General features: G+C 36.9%; 1 protein-coding gene across 2 annotated transcripts in view; it reads left to right on the forward strand.

Annotated features, from left to right (window-relative positions):
• The window catches only part of SLC44A5 (solute carrier family 44 member 5), a 377,555-nt gene extending 363,292 nt beyond the window's left edge, over positions 1 to 14,263 (forward strand). For both annotated transcript variants that reach the window (XM_082676569.1, XM_082676570.1), the window contains 6 exons: positions 2,680 to 2,783; positions 3,853 to 3,926; positions 4,543 to 4,613; positions 4,746 to 4,834; positions 6,174 to 6,258; positions 12,721 to 14,263. In XM_082676569.1, coding sequence (XP_082532695.1) covers positions 2,680 to 2,783; positions 3,853 to 3,926; positions 4,543 to 4,613; positions 4,746 to 4,834; positions 6,174 to 6,258; positions 12,721 to 12,827 — 530 coding nt within the window. In that variant the 3' untranslated portion in view covers positions 12,828 to 14,263. The remainder of the gene's footprint in view (positions 1 to 2,679; positions 2,784 to 3,852; positions 3,927 to 4,542; positions 4,614 to 4,745; positions 4,835 to 6,173; positions 6,259 to 12,720) is intronic.
• The last annotated feature ends 5,712 nt before the right edge of the window (positions 14,264 to 19,975 follow it).

Raw genomic sequence — 19,975 nt, forward strand, 5'->3', positions numbered from 1 at the left:
TCTAGGAATTCCTCCTCCCATTGCCAGACCCCAGGTTGGGAAGCCTGACGTGGGGCTCAGAACCTTCACTCCAGTGGGTGGACTCCTGTGGTATAAGTGTTCTCCAGTTTGTGAGTCACCCACCCATCAGTTATGGGATTTGATTTCGTTGTGATTGTGCCCCTCCTACTGTCTCACTGTGGCTTCTCCTTTTTCTTTGGATGTGGGGTATCTTTTTTGGTGAGTTCCACCAGTGTCTTCCTGTCAATGCTTGTTCAGCAGTTAGTTGTGATTTTGGTGCTCTCGCAAGAGGGAGTCCATCAATCCTTTCTTTCACTAGATCTAATCTGCTATGAATCCCCCTATTGAATTTTTCAGTTCAATTGTATTCTTCAGCTCTATAAATTCTGTTTGATTTTTTTTTTTTTGGGATATCTTCTATCTCTTAATTGAATTCTCATTTTGTTCATGCATTTCTCCTTGACCATGGTAAGCATCTTTATGACCATTATTTTGAATTCTTTACTAGTTAAATCACTTATCTCTGTTTCAGAAATATCAATTTCTGGAAATATATTTTGTTTTTTTTTTATTTGGAAAGTATTCCCTTGTTTCTCCTTCTCTTTTTTTTTCTTGACTCTCTGTATTGCTTTCTGTGCATTAGATAAAACAGCCATCTTTCCCAACTTGACAGAGTAGTCTCATGTAGGAGATGAGCTTCATTAATCAGCCCAGCCGAACCTTCTGGTTCTCTCAAATCTTTGTGATTGTCCTAGTCACCATAGTTAGTTTAGTGGCTCTTAGTAATTGAAGGTGTACCTAGACCTGTCAGGGTCCCAAAGTGGAGGATCACAGTCAGAACCTAGATGCCAGTTGATTAGATGCTAAACCCTTAGGCAGCAGCTGGGAAAGTATGTAGGTTATCCTTTCAGGGAGAAACTAGGAGGTGGCTTTTGCCTGCACCCTCTGCACTGAGCCAGGATGTATAGCCATGGTCGTGGTGGTGGTGGTAGGGCATTCCTTTACCATTTAAAAATGGATTCTTTGTTTTCTACAGTCCTGTGAGACTCATTTGTGCAAGCCCTATTAGAGCCACACAAAGGGGAGACCATGACTCGGGCAGCGGCTGCAGAAACTGGGGCACCACACAGGTGTATAAGCTCCTTCCAAAGAGATGTTGGTGACCTGCTCCCCCTGGGTCCATGGAGGACCACAGCTAGCTCCAAGAGTGTGCAAACTAGAAGCTGGAATTTTAGGCACAAGGTTGTAAAGTGCACAGTCAATCCCCTCCCAGGAAGAGACTGGAAAATGGGCGTTTTTGCCTGCTCCCTCTTTGCTAAGCCTGGGGGTATAGTGATTGCTAGCATATGTGCCTCTTAAGAACTGCTTTGTTTTTTATAGTCCTGTAGAACTTGTAGAAACAAGCCCCTTTGGCTATCAGAGCTAAGTGTTTTGCGGGGTCTGTCTCTTGGGTGGGAGCCTTAAAAGTTGGAATCCTTGATGTGCTGCCCAAACCCTTCACTCCTCAGGGAGAAGCTGAGAGTTGGGGGTATTGTCCTGATTGCATGGTGTTGTACCAGGGGTAGAGTTTATGGCGAGTGTGTTTCAGCCTTTCCTACCATTTCAACGTGGGATTTTCATAGTTGCCTGATGTGTAGGAGTCACTCAGCTTGTTTCTGGATTTCTCTCAGAGGAAATTCCTCCATGTGTAGCTGTACATTCAGTGCATCTGGGGGAGGAGGGAAGTTCAAGAGCCTCCTATGACACCATCTTTGTCCCTCCTGCAAAGGATTTCATATACATTGCTCTAAAGAACATATATAAATGGTAAATGAACACATGAAGAATCTTCAATATTAGTCAATAGGGAAATGCAAATCAAAACCATAGTGAGGTACCAATTCATACCCATTAGAATGTCTAGTATCAAAAAATGAAAAATAACAAATTTTTGTAGGGTGAGGATAAATTGGAACATCTGTGCATTGCTGGTGGGAATGTAAAATCACCACTGATTTGCCACTGTGGAAAACAGTATGGTGATTCCTTTAAAAGTCAAAAATTTGATTGCCATATGAGCCAGCAATTCCACTTCTACATATATACTCAAAATAATTGAAAGCAGGGACTCAAACAAATACTTGCACACCAGTGTTCATAGGAGCATTATTTGCAATAGCCAGAAGGTAGAAACAACCCAAATTTCCATTAACAGATAAAGGAATAAGCAAAATGTGACATATACATACAATGAAATGTTATTCAGCTCTAAAAATAAATGTAATAATGAATCTTGACAATTGAATGCTAAGTGAAATAAGCAAGACACAAAAGGACAAATATTGTATGATTCTACTTATATGAGGTATCTAGAAGAGGCAAATTCATACAGACAGAAGTATGACAGAGGTTACCAGGGACTGGGAGAAAGGGAAAATGAGGAGTTATTGTTTAATGGGTACAGAGTTTCTATATGAGATGATGAAAAGTTCTGGAAATTGATAGTGATGGTAATTTCACAAAATCGTGAATGTACTAAATGCTACTGAATTGTACACTTAAAAATGGTTAAAATGGTAAATCTTATGTATATTTCACTGCAATTAAAAAAGTTTTAAAGCACACTTAAAATTTTACTATATTTTTTTGATTCCTAGAGTTTGCAAATCATTAATAGGTTTAAATATCTCCTTCTCATAGAGGCCCAGAACAACATTTCTAAATTCCTAAAATGCTGCCTGAGATGCTGTTTCTGGTGTTTAGAAAAAGCAGTAAAGTTTTTGAACAGAAATGCCTATGTTATGGTAAGTAGCTTATTTTTATTTACTAAACTGCTTCTTTGCAAACCCAAACCCCATGTCTACATTTCCATCTCTAAAGCACCTGTGCATCAAGCAGTTGAATTTATCACCATGTTGTTATAAGAATTTGTGAATCCAATGCATCATTCAGGGCTATGTTTTCCTAGTTGAGACAGTAACTTAACTGTAGTTCATTATTACCTTCAATACCTTTTTGGAGAGGGAAAATATTATTTACCTTAGAAGTATAAAAATGTGCTAAGATTGAAAATGATTTTGTTTGTATTTGACATAGTTTAGTGGGAGGAAAGCTTACCTAGTCTATGTTTCACTGTGAAAAGAAAATATTCTTCTAATTCTGAGATTTACATATTTTTAAGGAAGGGTCTATTTCTTTTTATGATTCTTATTTTGAAATGTGTGGGAACTGATAATGCATAGCTGAATTTGTTACTTATTTCCTATGGGAATATGGAGGCTTCTAAAGAGATTTCTTTTTAAATAGGGGATCCAAAAATATTATTCTAAAATTTAGCAGCTACAACCTTATAACACTTGCATATTATCACAGTGATATAGGGTCTGCATGGGTGATTCAAATAGTTATGGACATTCAAAGAGTCATTAATATACCTCCAGTGAGAATATTGTATTGAGCCTTTTAATCAATAAAGCAAGTGTATTAGAAGGCACTGGGTTTCCTGAGAGTAGTTTTTAATGTGAACGCTACAACATTTAACCCATTCAGCAACAAACCATAGCCAAAACACTTCAAAGACAGAAGCTGTGTCCTGGGATTTGAGACGAAGACCTACCTGTTTGAAGCTGTCTAATCCCCATGGAGTTAAGGGCAAATAGCAACCAAAACATACCTTATTGTCAATGACTCTGAGAGTTGTGCAGAGTTGAGGACACACACTGCCCAAGCCTCCCATGAACCCAACTGTTGGAAAAAGGAATGAGAATAACTGTGTGGGTGACAGAATTAATTCATGTTCCTGTCACTGGATTGTCTGTTGGTCTTGTTAAATTACGTTACTGACTCCAGAATAATATCAACTGTCTTCCTCAGATTGCAATATATGGCAAAAACTTCTGCAGGTCAGCGAGAGATGCTTTCAATCTGCTGATGAGAAATATTTTAAAGTAAGTAATCAGGTTGAGCATGGCAGTAGATGATTTGGTGAAGCTTTAGCATCCATACTTCACATGTTGGTGGTCTTATTAGACATGAATCTTATCTTTTATTTTAATAGATTTAAATCTTCACCTTCACACCATTAATTTCTTCATATGTTTTAGAATTATTGCTCCCATCATCCACCTATGCCTTTATACCCACTGGCACTTATTCATTTTTAGTATCCCCTATGCTCAAGAAATTCCCCACATGAACATTATCATCATGTTTCTGACTATTCCCCCCTCCCAAAATTGACAGAGTCTGAGTGAACAAAATCAGAGAACCAGTGCAGCCATCCTCAGGATTCAGGGTATCCCTAGTCCTCGAATTAGAGAGAGAAATGCTGACACCACCAATAGCACCTGACAGCCTTACAATGCCATCTTCTGTTTACTCCATTATAAATAAGTCAGAAAGTCATGCCTGGGTTCTAACTTCATTTCTTGCATTTAACAAAGGCCAAATAAAATTTCAGCAAAGACACATCAAAATGAACTCATGAATTATTTACTCTCATAAATTTCTGAAAACAAATATAATTTAAACACAAAATTATACTTTCTTTTTTCTGATTCTCAGAGTTGCAGTTATGGATAGAGTGACAGACTTTGTACTAATCCTGGGGAAGATTCTAGTTGCTGGGTGTATAGGTAAGTAGTAGTATTAGTAATAGTAGTAGTAGTAGTAATAAGTTTAACATGTGCTTAGAAAAACTTCTTTACTACAAAAAGCTATGTTCCTTTGCAAATGCACAATATACATGTTCTGCCTTTTCACTCTAGGTGTCCTGGCCTTTCTACTCTTCACAGAAAGACTCCCAATGATTATAGTAGGACCAACATCTTTAAATTACTACTGGGTACCTTTGCTGGTAAGAGCTGATGTCTTAGTAAGTTTGGGCTGCTACAACAAAAATACCATAGACTGGGTGGCTTAAACAACAGGGATTTATTCCGCACAGTTCTGAAGACTGAGAAGTCCGAGATCAAGGTGCCCACAGATTCAGTTCCTGGTGAGAGCTTTCTTCCTAATTTGCAAAGGGACACTTTCTTGCAGTATCCTAACATGGTCGAGAGAGATTTCATCTCTCCTGTCTTCTCTTATAAGCGCACTAATCACATTCACAAGGGCTCCATCATTGTGACTTCATTACTTCCTGAAGGCCCCACCTCCAGATGCCATCACTTTGGGGATTAGGTTTCAACATATGAATTTTGAGGGGACACAATTCATTCTATAGCGTCTGCGTAACATTGACTCTGATTTATGAGAAATGGCAAAATAAAAAACCAAAAAGGAATAGGAGAAATAATGATAGCTAACATGATTGGTCTTACTTTGAGGCTAAGCCTCATTCTGCCTTAGAGCTGGGGTCCCTTGGAAGCAACCCCTGAGACAGAGGATTGCATGCAGAAGGCTTATTATGAAGTGCTCTCCTGAGATACACTTGAAAGGAAGTGAGGAGGACAGGCCCAGGCAAAAGAAGAAGCTGACCCATGCGGCAATTATAGCTGAAGCCTCAGACATAATTACAGGAAATTCTGACAAAGGGACTAGGCCTCTGTATGCTGCATCAGGCAACCGTTGGCCAGGGGTTGCCCTCTGAATGATGGTGTAACTTTGGGTGAGGCAGTTCCCTGCAAGAGCAATTCCTAGTGAGCAAAACAGCTGAGTCATCAGCAGCCTACATACATTCCCAACAACTAGGGGATAGATGTGGCATCTGGAGAGGACCTGGGGGGGAGCCCTGCGAGATCTATTACAGTATATTAACTCACTCAATCCATGTGTCATAAATACCATTATTACTCACATTCTCCCCTTCCCCACCAACAATCTTATGTAGGAAGCCCAGAGATGTTAGGTGACTTGTCAAGTGAGTGCCTGAGCTGTGATTAAACCTAGGCAGTGCATGCTCTTAACTCCTATGCTTTACTGCCTCAGTGTGCAGGATCCTAAATCTGGGATGTTTTTGGTAGGCACTGGGGATAGTGATAAGAAAATTGGCAGGTAAACTAGTACATTTTGTTTAAATCCCAGTACAAAGGCACTCAAAAACTTTATCATTGAATTTTGTACATTCCTATCTTGAAATCTTTTCCAACACAGAGTATTTCAAAGCGTCCTCATCATGATTTTATTTAAAACTGCATTATTGTTCTTTTGGACAAGTTAATGGCATCTTCATTCTCTTCTCTGCTCATTTACAGACAGTCATGATTGGATCTTACCTAATTGCACATGGATTCTTCAGCGTCTATGCAATGTGTATTGAAACAATTTTCATCTGCTTCTGTAAGTTTTCAGTATATGTGTTTTCCCCCTCTGGTGGATAACCAAAAGATGAAAAGGTTAAGACCCAGTCTTTTAGCTGGCTTGTGGATTTGCTATGACCTGGCTGAAACTGCAAAACAGTTTATTTGGAAAGAGACATTGTCTAGTAGATGCTTTGTAAACGTTAAAGGCTAAGAGATGGAGTTTGCAAAGCACTGGAGGGTCAGGCATCATGGCATGGTGTTAGCATGAAATTATTTTAATTTCTTAATGTTTTCAAATTTATAATAATGATTGGCTTCTGTTGTGCTTTATTAACAACTGAAGACATAACTGGGCTTTGAGGCTGGGCTTTGGGGACTCTGAGGACAGCCTTTATACCTTCTGATAAAGCCAAGCTGGCAATGGTTTCAAAGACACATGGGGCCAATTCACACTGGGTAACACGATGACAAATAGATAGGATTCATAGAGAGGCATGTTTAGGAAATGGCTAGATCAACTCTGACGCGTAGTGTTAAAATACTTCAATAGAGCTTTCATCACTGACTTCTTCACTGTGCTTCTATGTGGCATGTGCACCTCACATATGCAGAATGAATATGTTTTCTATTAATACCTCATCTTTTTTTTTTGCGGTACACGGGCCTCTCACTGTTGTAGCCTCTGCCGTTGTGGAGCACAGGCTCCGGACACGCAGGCTCAGCGGCCATGGCTCACGGGTCTAGCCGCTCCGCGGCATGTGGGATCTTCCCGGACTGGGGCACGAACCCGTGTCCCCTGCATCAGCAGGCAGACTCTCAACCACTGCGCCACCAGGGAAGCCCCAACACCTCATCTTAAAAGCCCTGGAGAACCTAGTGCCCATCAGGAGCTTGATCTGTCCTTACCTTCAACCTAGATAAAGTAGGGTCAACAGGTGAAAGAACAGAACTTGTTAGCCCTACAACTAATACCCCCTGAGAGATTATTTCTCTGGCACATTGCTCTTAAGAGAAGCAGAGAAAACATTCTATGACAGGGCATTACTGAGTGATCTACTTGTATAAAATGAACAGTTTATTTTTTAGTGTAACTCACAGCACCAACTGCATGCTGGGGTCAGGAGAGGATATATATATATATATATATATATATATATATATATATATATATATATATATATATATATATATATATATATATATATCCCTAAAGATACTAACTTTAGGGAGATATATTGAAGGAAAAAACCTTCTAGAAAATGGTTTGATTTTTTTTTCTGAACATTTAACAAATCAATTTTCAATAACTGGACAAATTAATCAGGAGAACTTTGTGTACAAGTTAGCTCTTCCTCTGGCTATAAATGGAACTGGAATGTTTAATCTTTTCCTAGTGCTTCAGTGGTTTGTCAGGAAAAGCCATCTACAAAATACCACATGAACAAACTTCCGCTCAGGTATGAGGTGGAAGAAGGAGCATGGGAATAAGGTAGCTTAAGACACAGAAGAGACAGAGATCTTGAATGTTCAGAGGTCCCTCCTTTCATCTCAAATGCTAATCATGGGAATGAAACTGGGAGAGCCCACTGGGATCTTCCTGATTCTTGTAATTGAAAAGTTTTCTCAAAATGTATCCTGGGAAATGTTTAGAACCTATCAGTTTCCAATCTTTGGAAGCTTTGACAAATCTTGTAGATTTTAATTTTGACAGTAGATTTTAAATTTGAGCACTAAGAAATGTTTTCCACTCATCTATATTACTAATTGCCAACTTCATGAAAAGCAGGTATAATTTCAGCCTTATTTAACACATTGTGTGTTGAATGTGAATAGTTTCTTTTTGGATGTTCTTGTCTTTGATAATAAAGAACAAGAGAAGCCAACTTGTATTTTTCTTCCCTCTGCAGCTGTTACTATGGGCAACATCTAACTTTGGAAAATTTTCTTCTTAAATGATACTCTAAGGCAAATTATGATTGTGTGGAACTGTACCTTTTTTAAAAATATATACCTCTTTATACCTATTATCTTGACTGCCAGAAAACTGGTGATTTTAAAAATGCAAACTATTTGCAAACAAACACTTCATTTATAGAGACATAGCATCCTTTCAATATTACAAGGCGATGAGAATTCTGGTCCCAGGATGGGAAAAAAACAATAGTTGTAGATGCTTATTTTCATTATTATGTGATTGATACCACAGTTCCTACCAATCCCTCAAAAGTAATAATGATATAAACATACAACATATGATATGTGATATAAGATATAGAAATATGATTAAGGAAAAAAGAACAAAAATGTTCAGCATCTATCATGTTCCCTTCTTAGCTTTTCATTTTGTATGTGGGGAAAGTCACTGTGAAGTCTAATGTAAAAATCTAATAAACCAATAATCCAACCATTCCTAAGAGAGTATGATGAAAAATAACTTAGATTTATTCCATAAATCTGTGATTATGCTATATGGTTTTATATAATATTTCTTATCCTGTATTTCATAATAAATAAAGGCTAAAATAGCATAATATTTTTAATATACTAGTCAAAACAGTTTCAAGTTGCATTTATATATTTATTGAGATAGATATTATCAGCTGTGAATTATATGTATCTGCAGGAAATTTAATTCCATGCAAACTTCTCCTTGCTTCTCAGCATCATTCTCATGTTTGTCCCCAACCACCCAACAGATGTGTGCTCAGTGAATATCCATCATTTTATTATTAGCCTAAGCAAAGCAGGAATATAAACTCATGTATTACAGAAGTCAGCAAACACTGTATTAGCTTTTGAATATAATCTGAGGTAAACTACAAGGATTTAGGACAGGACACCATTTAGTTAAGTAGGATGAGAACTGAAGTAGGTGTCAAGAGACTGGGTCCTCACCTCATCCTGTTGCCCCAGAGCTTTCAATTTCAGGAGAATCATTTTACATCCCTGGGTCTCAGTTTCTTCATCTGTAACATGAGGGTGTGAATTACCATTAAAACAGACTTTGAACTCTGAAATTCAATTATTCTCTACATTTATCACACCATACTTTTTATTCAGCTTCATCTCAGAGGATGTGGCAATTTACCTCTCTGAAATGAACAGTCGTTAGAATTTAAAGATAACACATTTGAAAGGACATAAAAGATCTTATTAACCTTTAAACTATCAAAATAAACCTCTTTGGAGTGGGTGGGATTTAGGAAGTTTCAGTGCTTCCTGGCAGAGGTTGAAGCTTCTTACTTTGACCAGCATCAGCTACTTAACTGCACTAATTTGTCTTATATTTGACTTTCTAACACTGCTTTCTCTGATTTTTCCCTGTTCGACTCTCCAATTTATAAAAATGCATATAATTGTTCTGCTGCTGTTGCTGCTTTTGCCTGCTTTGGCTGCTGCATATACAGGTGAAGATCTGGAAAGAAATGATGGATCTACAGAAAAACCCTACTTCATAACCCCTACCCTGCACGGAATTCTGAACAAGAAGCAACTAGTTCCCCAGAAGCAGAAAGAGTAGAAAAGCTCCAAACAGTGCCATTCATTTTTAAGTAGAAGTTTTGTAAATTAGGTCATTTGTATTTGAAAATGATGCTTTTAAGTAATGTGAAATTTCAGTGCTTATTCCTAAAAAGCGAGAACTTGGTACCATCTGAGGTATCAGGCAATTGATGACAGTAGCCTCTGTGAACTAGGATACTTTATAGTGGTCCCAGCTGAAGAGCGAGGTGTAAATGTCACACATTTTTTTAAAGTCTATAGCTGAAAGTGTTTCCAAAACTTTTATAACTTGGCATGCTGTTTCCCATTGCAGCATTTTGATAGCCTTTCTTTTTATAAATGTATATTTGTAAAGGGTATTCAGGAAATTTTTGAAAGCACTATAAATGTGTAATCAATTAGCCATAAAAAGATTGATTTATAGTTAACCAGCATATGGTACTAAATTTGTAAATATGGTGCTATGGTTATATTCTAAACTGTGATTAAACTTGTATTAATGGTTCCCTAGGAAGTATATTTCAGTAAGTGATTCGAGACCATAACAAACATATAGACGTTAATGTTATACAGGTTCCATAGGCTGCATTACTAGGTAAAACTTACTGTGGAACCTTCATAGGCCATTTTGTTTTAGTGAAATTATATCTATAGTGAAGTTGAATCTGAGTTCTGGAATGTCATTTCCAATAATATGAACCTCTGGCCACCATGAAAATATTCTGAGCAGAACTGAGATGGCCACATAACTCATGCCATTTGTCTGTAACCCAAATAGAGATAAATCCCTATTTTCCTATGCCCATCATATAGAAAATGGGTATGGATCTGTTTCAGAAGAGTGATTATATCTGTTATGAGTTTCTAGATTAAAGAGATGATGTGGCTTTTTTCTATAAAAAGTTTAATTTTAGCTTAACTTTCGGTGAAGAAAGAGAAAAGATAAGAAAGACACTTCAGATTTTACCCTAAGGAAATATTAGCCCTTCATAGGTACCTCATCTTGTACCTTTATAAGAGGCATACTGTAGGTTAGGAAATCTCTTCCTGAAGGGTTTAGGAGGAGAGTTACTTTCATACTCCACCCTTGCTGGCCAGAGCAACAAACCAGGCTCTGGCGTAGCAAAGCATGAATCAGACACTCACGTACTTTGCCTATCCATCTCCTATGTGCAAGTGCATATGACATGGCAAACAGTGTAACAATGTACCCCAAAAGGAGCATTGAATCAATAGTATCCTTTTGGCTTTTACACTAAGTTTGTGTATAAGGATTATTTATGTCTTGACAGAAAGGAACATGTTGATCTAACATTTTGATCTGATATATGATCCATGTATCCAAGAAGAGAGTCAGAAATGTATTATTGTTATAAATATAAATAGTAATTTATTTAATGACCCTGAAGTGTGGGAACCTAGATTTAGACTGACTTCATAGCAGCTTAATAGCAAGAAGCTAATGAATAGGGGAGATTTTCAAAATATTGGTCCTTCTATGGCCACCGTCTTGCTCTTGGCTTGCTTTCTTGAGATTACTGTAATCAAAAGTGTCATTTGGCTTCATACCTTGGCTAATACCTTCTTCACTCTCATGCTCCTTGAAGTATAATTCAGAGAACAGTGATAACCTATCTTTCTAGATAGTTATTATTTTATTATTCAGTAATACAGGGTTCACAACAAAAATCTAGTAAAATGGTTACCTCTAACTTAAATATTGAAAAATTATAAGGAGTAAGTCCCCTTTTAGGAGTAGTTGAAAAATTCATAATGATGATGAAACAATTTTAAATTTTTTGTGTACGTATCAGAATCACTCTGAGAAATTGTTATAAATATTGATACATGTGCCCCCCCCCACCCCAAGAGATTCTAAGTATTTGGGTGTGGGGCAGCTTGTGAATTATTATAAAGTTCTCTAGTGATTCTGATACACATAAAAGTTGGAAAATCACTTGCATAAAATATAAATCAACATGTGTGAAATCATTTGGCCTATTTTTTCCTTATAAGCCTGGCTGTTCTAGGAGTTAGAAAATTGAGAAAGACAAAGGAGATTAATTTGGAGAATTCTAACAATCATAACTTCTGTATTTTAGATCCTTGGTACTAGATGGGGGCCCATGTTTTAAATGCTTAACATTTAAATCTGCTGATTAGACCAGAAAATTCTCCACAGTAAAAGTATTCACTGAACTATATGGAGATAGATACATTCTAAACTTGGCTATATTTTAATAATATAACCCTTGGTTGCAAAATCATAGGAAAAGCAATGTCGTTTGGTTCAACATTCTTAATAAATATTCTTTAAAAATCTCTAAGTATAGAAGTTTTAACTATATTATGTGCTTAATTCTAGTTAGAAAAATATTTTTCATTAATTACTTCTTTGTATAATTGAAATATAGAGAAAAATGAGTTGAGAAAAATTTAAAAGCCACTTTCTTATAAAGAAATTAAGATAATAACTGAAAAAACAGAGCCATACTTCTAAAAATTTTGGGTTCAAAGATTTGAAATATATTGAAAATTTACAAATCTTTAAAAAAAAAAAAACTGTACCACCTAAATTGTTGCTCGAAAAACAAAAGCAATCTTGAACTAATATGGTAACTTAGAAGGCAAGTTGAATACATCATACTTTTTAGGAATTTGAAGGTGAATTTAGAAATTCCTCATACATCTTGTTTTTTGTGTAGTTACATTTGCTCTCTAAAAGAAGATAAAACTTATTTCCTTAATCATGCAGCTGAGAGGCACGTGCTATTGGCAGAATCAGACCTGGTACACAGAATGAGATAATATCTTATTGATATAATAACAAGGGCTGATTGTTTTCTCATAGTTATGTTTACAATAATGTTGATGCCAAACTATGCTGTTTTTTAGAATAACATTTTGAACTGCTGTAAAGCAAGTATGCAGCAGATGGCGATGTTACTTCTCTTACAGTTTTGCTTTGATATTTACCCTGTGCCATTCTTCCTCCTAGTGGAAGATTTAGAAAGAAACGATGGTTCTGCTGAAAGACCCTATTACATGAGTCAATCTCTGCTGAAGATTTTGAACGAGCAAAATGCACAAACTAAGAAGCAGTAGAAGTGCAAACTCTGGTCATCCTGCAGCGGTGTTACCTTTCCCTCATCTGCTGTGTATGTGCTACACTTGTTTCATAAGTGCTTTGTGTATGGAACACTGTATTCACGACCTTGTTGGCTTTTATTTGCATGTTTTATACCAAAGCTTACACTGTAATACGTGAAGCCATCAGAAGTTGCAAGGGAATTGTTAATAACACGGAACATTTTTTATACTAAGATCTTTTGTTTTGTAATTCATTTTTAAATAGAATGGCTAGGATGTTTTGAAAATGCTAGTGAATATGTTAATATTGTTTTAAATATTAGATTGAAAAATGATACATTATTTAAATTGGTAGCTCCTAATATATTTTTAAAATTACAACTAAAGGACTTCTGCAGGGAAAATTGGTAAACAAAGTAAAACAGAAGATTTTAAAGTTTTCCCCACTCCTGTTTGACAATAAATCGGTAAAAGGAGCGCCACATTCCAGATTTTGCTCTAAGTATAGACTGTTTCCTATTAAACAAATTGTCAATCATCCAGCCTTTACGACTTAGTCCTCTCTGACAAAGTGCCTTACTGGCTGTTTAATATTACCCAGCTTTTGTGGGCAAGTTTACACACATTGTTAAAAAAAAAGAATCCTGCAATGTTTAGTGATTAAAACAAGTCTTCTTGCATTTGTTTTTTTCTTAGCTCACTGGTTGAAAACCATTTGTCATTTCAGTATGTTTGATATCCTCACTATATAGACTACATTTTGCAGCATAAACAATTTCCCTTGCGCCTAGTGGACATTCATGAATGTGTACTACACGCAAGAAAAAAACCTGAAAGGACACTTGTTAGGTTTGTTTTTTTTACTAAAAGTGAGTTTAAAATGTAATCTTTTCTATGATAGATATTTGAAAATACAATAGGTATAAGACTACATTTCTCAGTGTTTTACACAGATTGGAAAGGGAAACTTGAAGAAATTACAAAGGGAAACTTTACCCCTAGAAAGGGTGATCACAGATGTCATGTACTGAATAGCTCCATTTTAAATGATTGTTTATTATCATCAATGAGCGTTCTATGTATGTTATTTCCATTTTCTAACTTTTGATATGAAATAATCAGTTTATTCATGTTACTTTTTATTGTGCTAATATGAACAAGAACATAATTTCTAATTCAATTTTAAATAATTTTATTAGTACTAACTTTAAAGAAAATGATTTCAGTTTGTTACTCAGTGTTACAGAAAGAGTCCATAAAACATTCACCCTAAGGGAATGTCAATCACACAATGATAATTTGTGAAAGCTTTGAGACTCTATAGTAAGTTCCTAGCAGTTTATCTATTATATTTAAATGTGACTTTGGATATTCTTTTATGCCAAAAACGAACTCACATGAGCACAAGACAGTCTGAGCTCTATAGTCAGTATGCTTCTGCTGTGCAGAAATATTAGGAACATATTGTCTAAATATCTTTGATAACTAAACTGTTTAATATTTAATGAAATTTGTTGTTACTCATTGTTTTAAATCTATTTGTTTTTTCTTCTAATAAAGATTTAGATAAGAAAAAGCTCTTTGCTTTTTTATTTCTTTAAGCTAGAAAAACCCATCTATCATCATGACAAAATCTCCTCTGTATCAAATATCTAGGTTTTTTTTTTAAATCTAGATTTATCTTTAAACTTGTTTTCCACTTTTTCTCTAGCTGTGCACTGATTGCCAAACCAAATAACTGAAGCTGATAATTTATACAAAGTAAATAAGTCAAAGCTAAATGGATAAGAAATGGAGTTTTTTAAAAACCCAAACAACAGCCTAAATTAGTTAGTTGGTCTTTGTTTTAATTTGCCAAAAGTTTGCTCAGTCCCACATTTGGTTTGGCCAACATTCATAAGAAGCAAATCTCATCATTTTAAAGGCAGGGATAAGTTTACAGAATATAAAAAATGTGAACACAAATTAATAATACTTTCTAAGGCAAGATTAAATGTCTCTATCGCTGGTTTAGCTCAGGCTAAAAATTTTCTTAGGTTCGGATATTCCTTAACAAATCTATGAGTCTATTTTAAAATTGAATTAATTATATGTTAAATCTTCAAACTTGATTTTTCTTTAAAATTTAATAGGTTTCTTTAAATGAAAACATAAATGTTGCAGTTTTCAAGGTTGTTTTAAAATGTCCTATATTGGGACTTCCCTGGTGGCGCAGTGGTTAAGAATCCGCTTGCCAGTGCAGGAGACACAGTTTCCAGCCCCGCTCTGGGAAAATCCCACAGGCCCCAGAGCAACTAAGCCCGTGCGCCACAACTACTGAGCCTGCGCTCTAGAGCCCGCAACAAGCCACAACTACGGAAGCCCACGCGCCTAGAGCCCGTGTTCCGCAACAAGAGAAGCCACTGCAATGAGAAGCCCGTGCACCACAATGAAGAGTAGCCCCCTCTCGCCACAACTAGAGAAAGCCTGCGTGCAGCAATGAAGGCCCAATGCAGCCAAAAATTAATTAATTAATTTTTTAAAAAATAAATAAAATGAAATAAAATGTCCTATATCTAATAAGATGTTTGTTAATATAGCTACTGGTTCTTTTCTTATTTAAAATAAAAATATCATTTGGTTTCCAGAAGAAATCCAAACCTGCTTTATATTTTAATAAGTCCCACTTTTAGATGATAAAGCACTGATCATATTTGTAAATAAATTGTTTGAAATTGGACTATGACTGATTTGATTTTTCTATGTGCCTAGAAAGTTTTAAAAAGAGTTTGTGAAATCACACTATTAAAGGTTCTGTAGGATCATCAGGCGTAATGCAGTTATTATTTAAAATAATATTGGAAAGCAGGCTGTATGCAACAATTCCTTACTTTTCTTTTACTATATAGTTGACCAGCACTCATTCCAATGTATGTTCTTTCACTTTTACAAGTGGTGCCTCAGGAAATTGCTCTTAAACTCTAACCAGGCATAGCAATTATCTTTAGTATTATCTGACTCTGGATGCTTTATAAATCAGTCTTTGTTGGCATAAGATATAGGGACAAAATTGAACAAAAATCATTATTGCAGACCATGGATATGAAATGGTGTTGACATATTTTCCAGTTTCTTGCAAATATTATCCGTAGATGTTTGCAAAGGTTTGTATTTTAAAAACATAGCTATATGATTATAAGAATACAATTGAATAAATCATTGATGAAAAGAAATATCTTACCAATATAGCAAGAATAAATTACTTCTCCAAAATTACTTTCCATATACCATGTCTCTAGTCTTGGGGCTAAAATGGGTATTGACGATTTCTCTCAGGACCTAGCTTCATTGCTAGTGAATCAAAACCCAGAAAACAAAGCCAACCCCCATTAAAACAAATGTAAATTCATTTATTCATGAAAACTGAGTACCACTTTATGCAAGACTTGGACATCAGGATGATGTCACAGTCACGGACCCTCTTAAAATTTATCAGGCCAAACTGAACTGTTCTTTCCCCCATTTATGACTTTCCAATTGCTTAAAATGAAACAGCCAAAATAGTATAGAATCTGGCAATATCTTCTCTAATGGCTTCTGTGCTGGGACGAATGGGGACTGTTATGTGACGCATTTAAAAGCAATCAATTCAATTTTACTATTTGAAGTCACTAGCTATTTTTTTTTAACACCTTGGCTCTTTTTTTTCCAGTCCTTTTTTCTACAGTATGATTTAGAACAATTTAAGCAAATGGATAAAACAATCTTGTGAACAAAGTAAAATGCCCTTCCACCGATGACTCAAAAACACGGGCGTCTTCATATTCTGGCCTTTTACATGGTACTAAGAGCATCGTGTGTTAACAAAGGTGGGAGAAGCTTATCAAATGAAAAGATGTTTTCATTTTGCATATAAATTAAAGTGAGCCTGGACTTGATCACTGTTAGAGTAATCTTGAAATTTCCACATTCTTCCAGCCAAATGAATGTGTGCTGCTGCATATGTGTAAGCAGTGCACAGAAAGAAGAAAATGAAGGTAAGATGTTGGGAAAAGCACTGGTGTTCAAGGAGAGAACAGAAAAAGCTAAGGGTATATAAAAATATATCTCTAACAGGATCTAAGAGGGCAATGTTACACAAAGCAGGGTGCCTTCTGAATGCAATTCATAAATCTATTGAAAAAAGAAACAACACATTTGAAGCCAGTAATTAAAAATATTTTTCAGTTTTCTGGTAAACAGCTTTGAAGCAGACTATGTTACAGTAAAACTAATCACACAGATGTATTTAGCCCAAACAAACAAAAAAGAATGATGTCTCAACATGATTTATGATGAAGGGATTAAAAAACATTTGCCTAGGGAAGATATCAAGATGGCAGAATAGAAGGATACAGAACTCATCTCCCCCACCATGAACACATCAAAAATACATCTACATGTGGAGCGATTCTCACTGAAAACTAATTGTAAACTGGCAGAAAGAATCCTGAAAAACTAAGGCTGTAAGAAAGATCTACATGATATCAGGTAGGAAGTGGTGAGAAGAGATCAGATCAGGACCTGTGCCCCTGAGAGGGAACTCAGAAGATCAGGGAGGTTACAGGGCAGAGATCCTCTCTGGGGAGTAAGTGGTTAAAGGTACATACTGGGCACCCAAGCCCTGGGGTTTGACACTGGGAAGACAGGTCCCCTTGGCTGGTTGGAGGACAGTGAGTGGGACTAACAGAAAGGCTGTGGGAAGCCTGGACTCTACTCATGAAGAGTGCACACATGCTTGCTTACTCCCAAAACAGGGCAGAGATGGCAGACTGAAACTGCAGGGGACACTGGCCAGTTTCCCTCAAGGCTGGTATAAGCCCCAGTGTGAGCTGAGCACCAACTCTAGCCCCACTTGCTTCATGACACAGCTCCACCCTGGGGTGAGGGCTGTTGTGGCTGAGGTGAGATCTCAGCTGTGAGGCACAGAGGCGGCTCAGACCTGGAGCAGCGTCTGAGTGGGGCAGTGGGAGCCATCACTGGTGCTTACACTGGCAGAGCATCAGAAGCGGTCCAGGTCTCCACCTAGGGCTGCCACAGCCCACACCCCGACCCATGCCAAGTGCCTGCACCAGCCCCACTGGATCTGCAGCACAGATCCACACTAGGGTGAGGGCTGTAGTGGCCAAGGAGAAAACTCAGTTTTGAGGGACGAAGGTAGGTCAGACCCAGAGAGGCATCCAAGTGGGGCAGGGGCAGCCCTTACTGGTGCTTACACTGGCAGAGCATCAGGAGCGGTCTAGGTTGCTGACTGTAGCTAAGGCCAACATAGCTTGTGCCCAGACACACAGTGAGTGCCTGGGCCAGCCCCTCTTGTTCCAGCACTACTCCCCGCTGGGACAAGGATGCGAGTGCTGGGACTGGGGAAAGCAGACACTTAAAAGGAATGGAGCCAGCTCAGACCTGAACCTCAGGGCTTCTGCTCCAGCAACTTGGGACCTACCCCCACCCTCAATAGGGTGGTGCTGATCACTGAGCAGAGGAGAAGCCCTGACTCACACCTGGATCTTGCCTGAGCCCCTCCATCTCCAGCCTTCCCTCCTACCAAGATGACAGATGCCAGCACACGCTGGGGGAAAACATGACTCATCCTCATATCAGATCCTGCTCTCCCACCAAAGCAATTGAGCACACACAGACTGTATAGGGAAACTCCCACACAAGGACACCCCTTCAAGACTGCAATAGGTAACTGTTTCACCTAATTTCATAGAGACAGAGGAAGTTAAGCAAAATGAGGAGACAGAGGAATTTGTTTTAATCGAAAGAACAAGAAAAAAAAACCTGAAAAAATAAGTAATAAAACAGAAATAAAAAATTTACCAGATAAAGAGTTCAAAGCATTACTAATGAAAATGCTAACTGAATTAGAGAGAAGAATAGATGAACACAGTGAGAATTTTTAACAAGGAACTAGAAAATATAAAAAAGAACCAGTCAGAACTGAAGAATACAATAACTGAAATGAAAAAGACACTAAAAGGAATTAACAGCAGATGAGGTGATACAAAAAAATGTACCAGAAGATAGAATTCTTCTATTCTGGAAGATAGAATAATGGAAATCACCCAATCAGAACAGCAAAAGGGAGAAAAAATGAGAATAGTTTAAGGGACTTCTAGGACAAAATCAAGTGTACCAACATAGGGGTCCTAGAAGTGGAAGAGAGAGAAAAAGGGGTCAAAAAATGTATTTGATTAAATTATGGCAGAAAACAACCTGAACCTGAAAAAGGAAACAGATATCCAGGTACAGGAAGCATAGAGGGTCTGAAACAAGATAAACCCAAACAAATGCACACCAAGATATAACATAATTAAAATGGCAAAAATTAAAGATAGAGAATTCTGAAGGCAGCAAGAGAAAACAAAGAGTCATATACAAGAGAACCCCTACAAGGCAATCAGCTGATTTTTTGGAATAAATTTTGCAGGCCAGAACAGAGTGGCATGATATATTCCACATGATGAAAAGGAAAAACTTGCAACCTAGGATACTCTACCTAGCAATATTGTCATTGAAGGAGGTAGACAAAGAACTTCTCAGACAAGCAAAACTAAATGTGTTCATCAGTACTAAACCTACCCTAACAGAAATGTTCAAGGGTCTTCTCTAAGTGGAAAAGAAAAGGCTACAACAAGAAGTAAAAATCTGTAAGAAAGGAAAAATCCCACAAGGAAAGGCAAATATATAAAAAAGGCTGATGAACCACTTAAATAAGCTAGTAAGAAGATTAAAAGACAAAAAATTTAAAAAGCAAATACAACTATAATAAACATGGAAGGGATAAACATGAAAATGTAAAATATGATATCAAAAACACAAAATGTGGGGGAGGGGAGTAAAAAATGTAGATAGTTTAGAATGTGTCTGAACTTAAATGACTACTAGTTTAAAATGAGTAGATATAGTTATAAGTCAATATATATGAACCCTGTGGTAACCACAAATAAAAAACCTAAAATAGATACACAAAAACTAGAAAGAAAGGAACACAAGGATACTGCTAAAGAAAATCATCAAACCACAAGGGAAGAAACTAAAAGAAAAAATGAACAGAGAAGAACTACAAAAACAACCAGAAAACTAGTAATAAAATGGCAGTAAGTACATAGCTATCAATAATTACTTTAAATGTCAATGGA

The sequence above is a fragment of the Grampus griseus genome, assembly GCF_964374135.1.
Source record: "Grampus griseus genome assembly, chromosome: 1".
Lineage (NCBI taxonomy): Eukaryota > Metazoa > Chordata > Mammalia > Artiodactyla > Delphinidae > Grampus > Grampus griseus.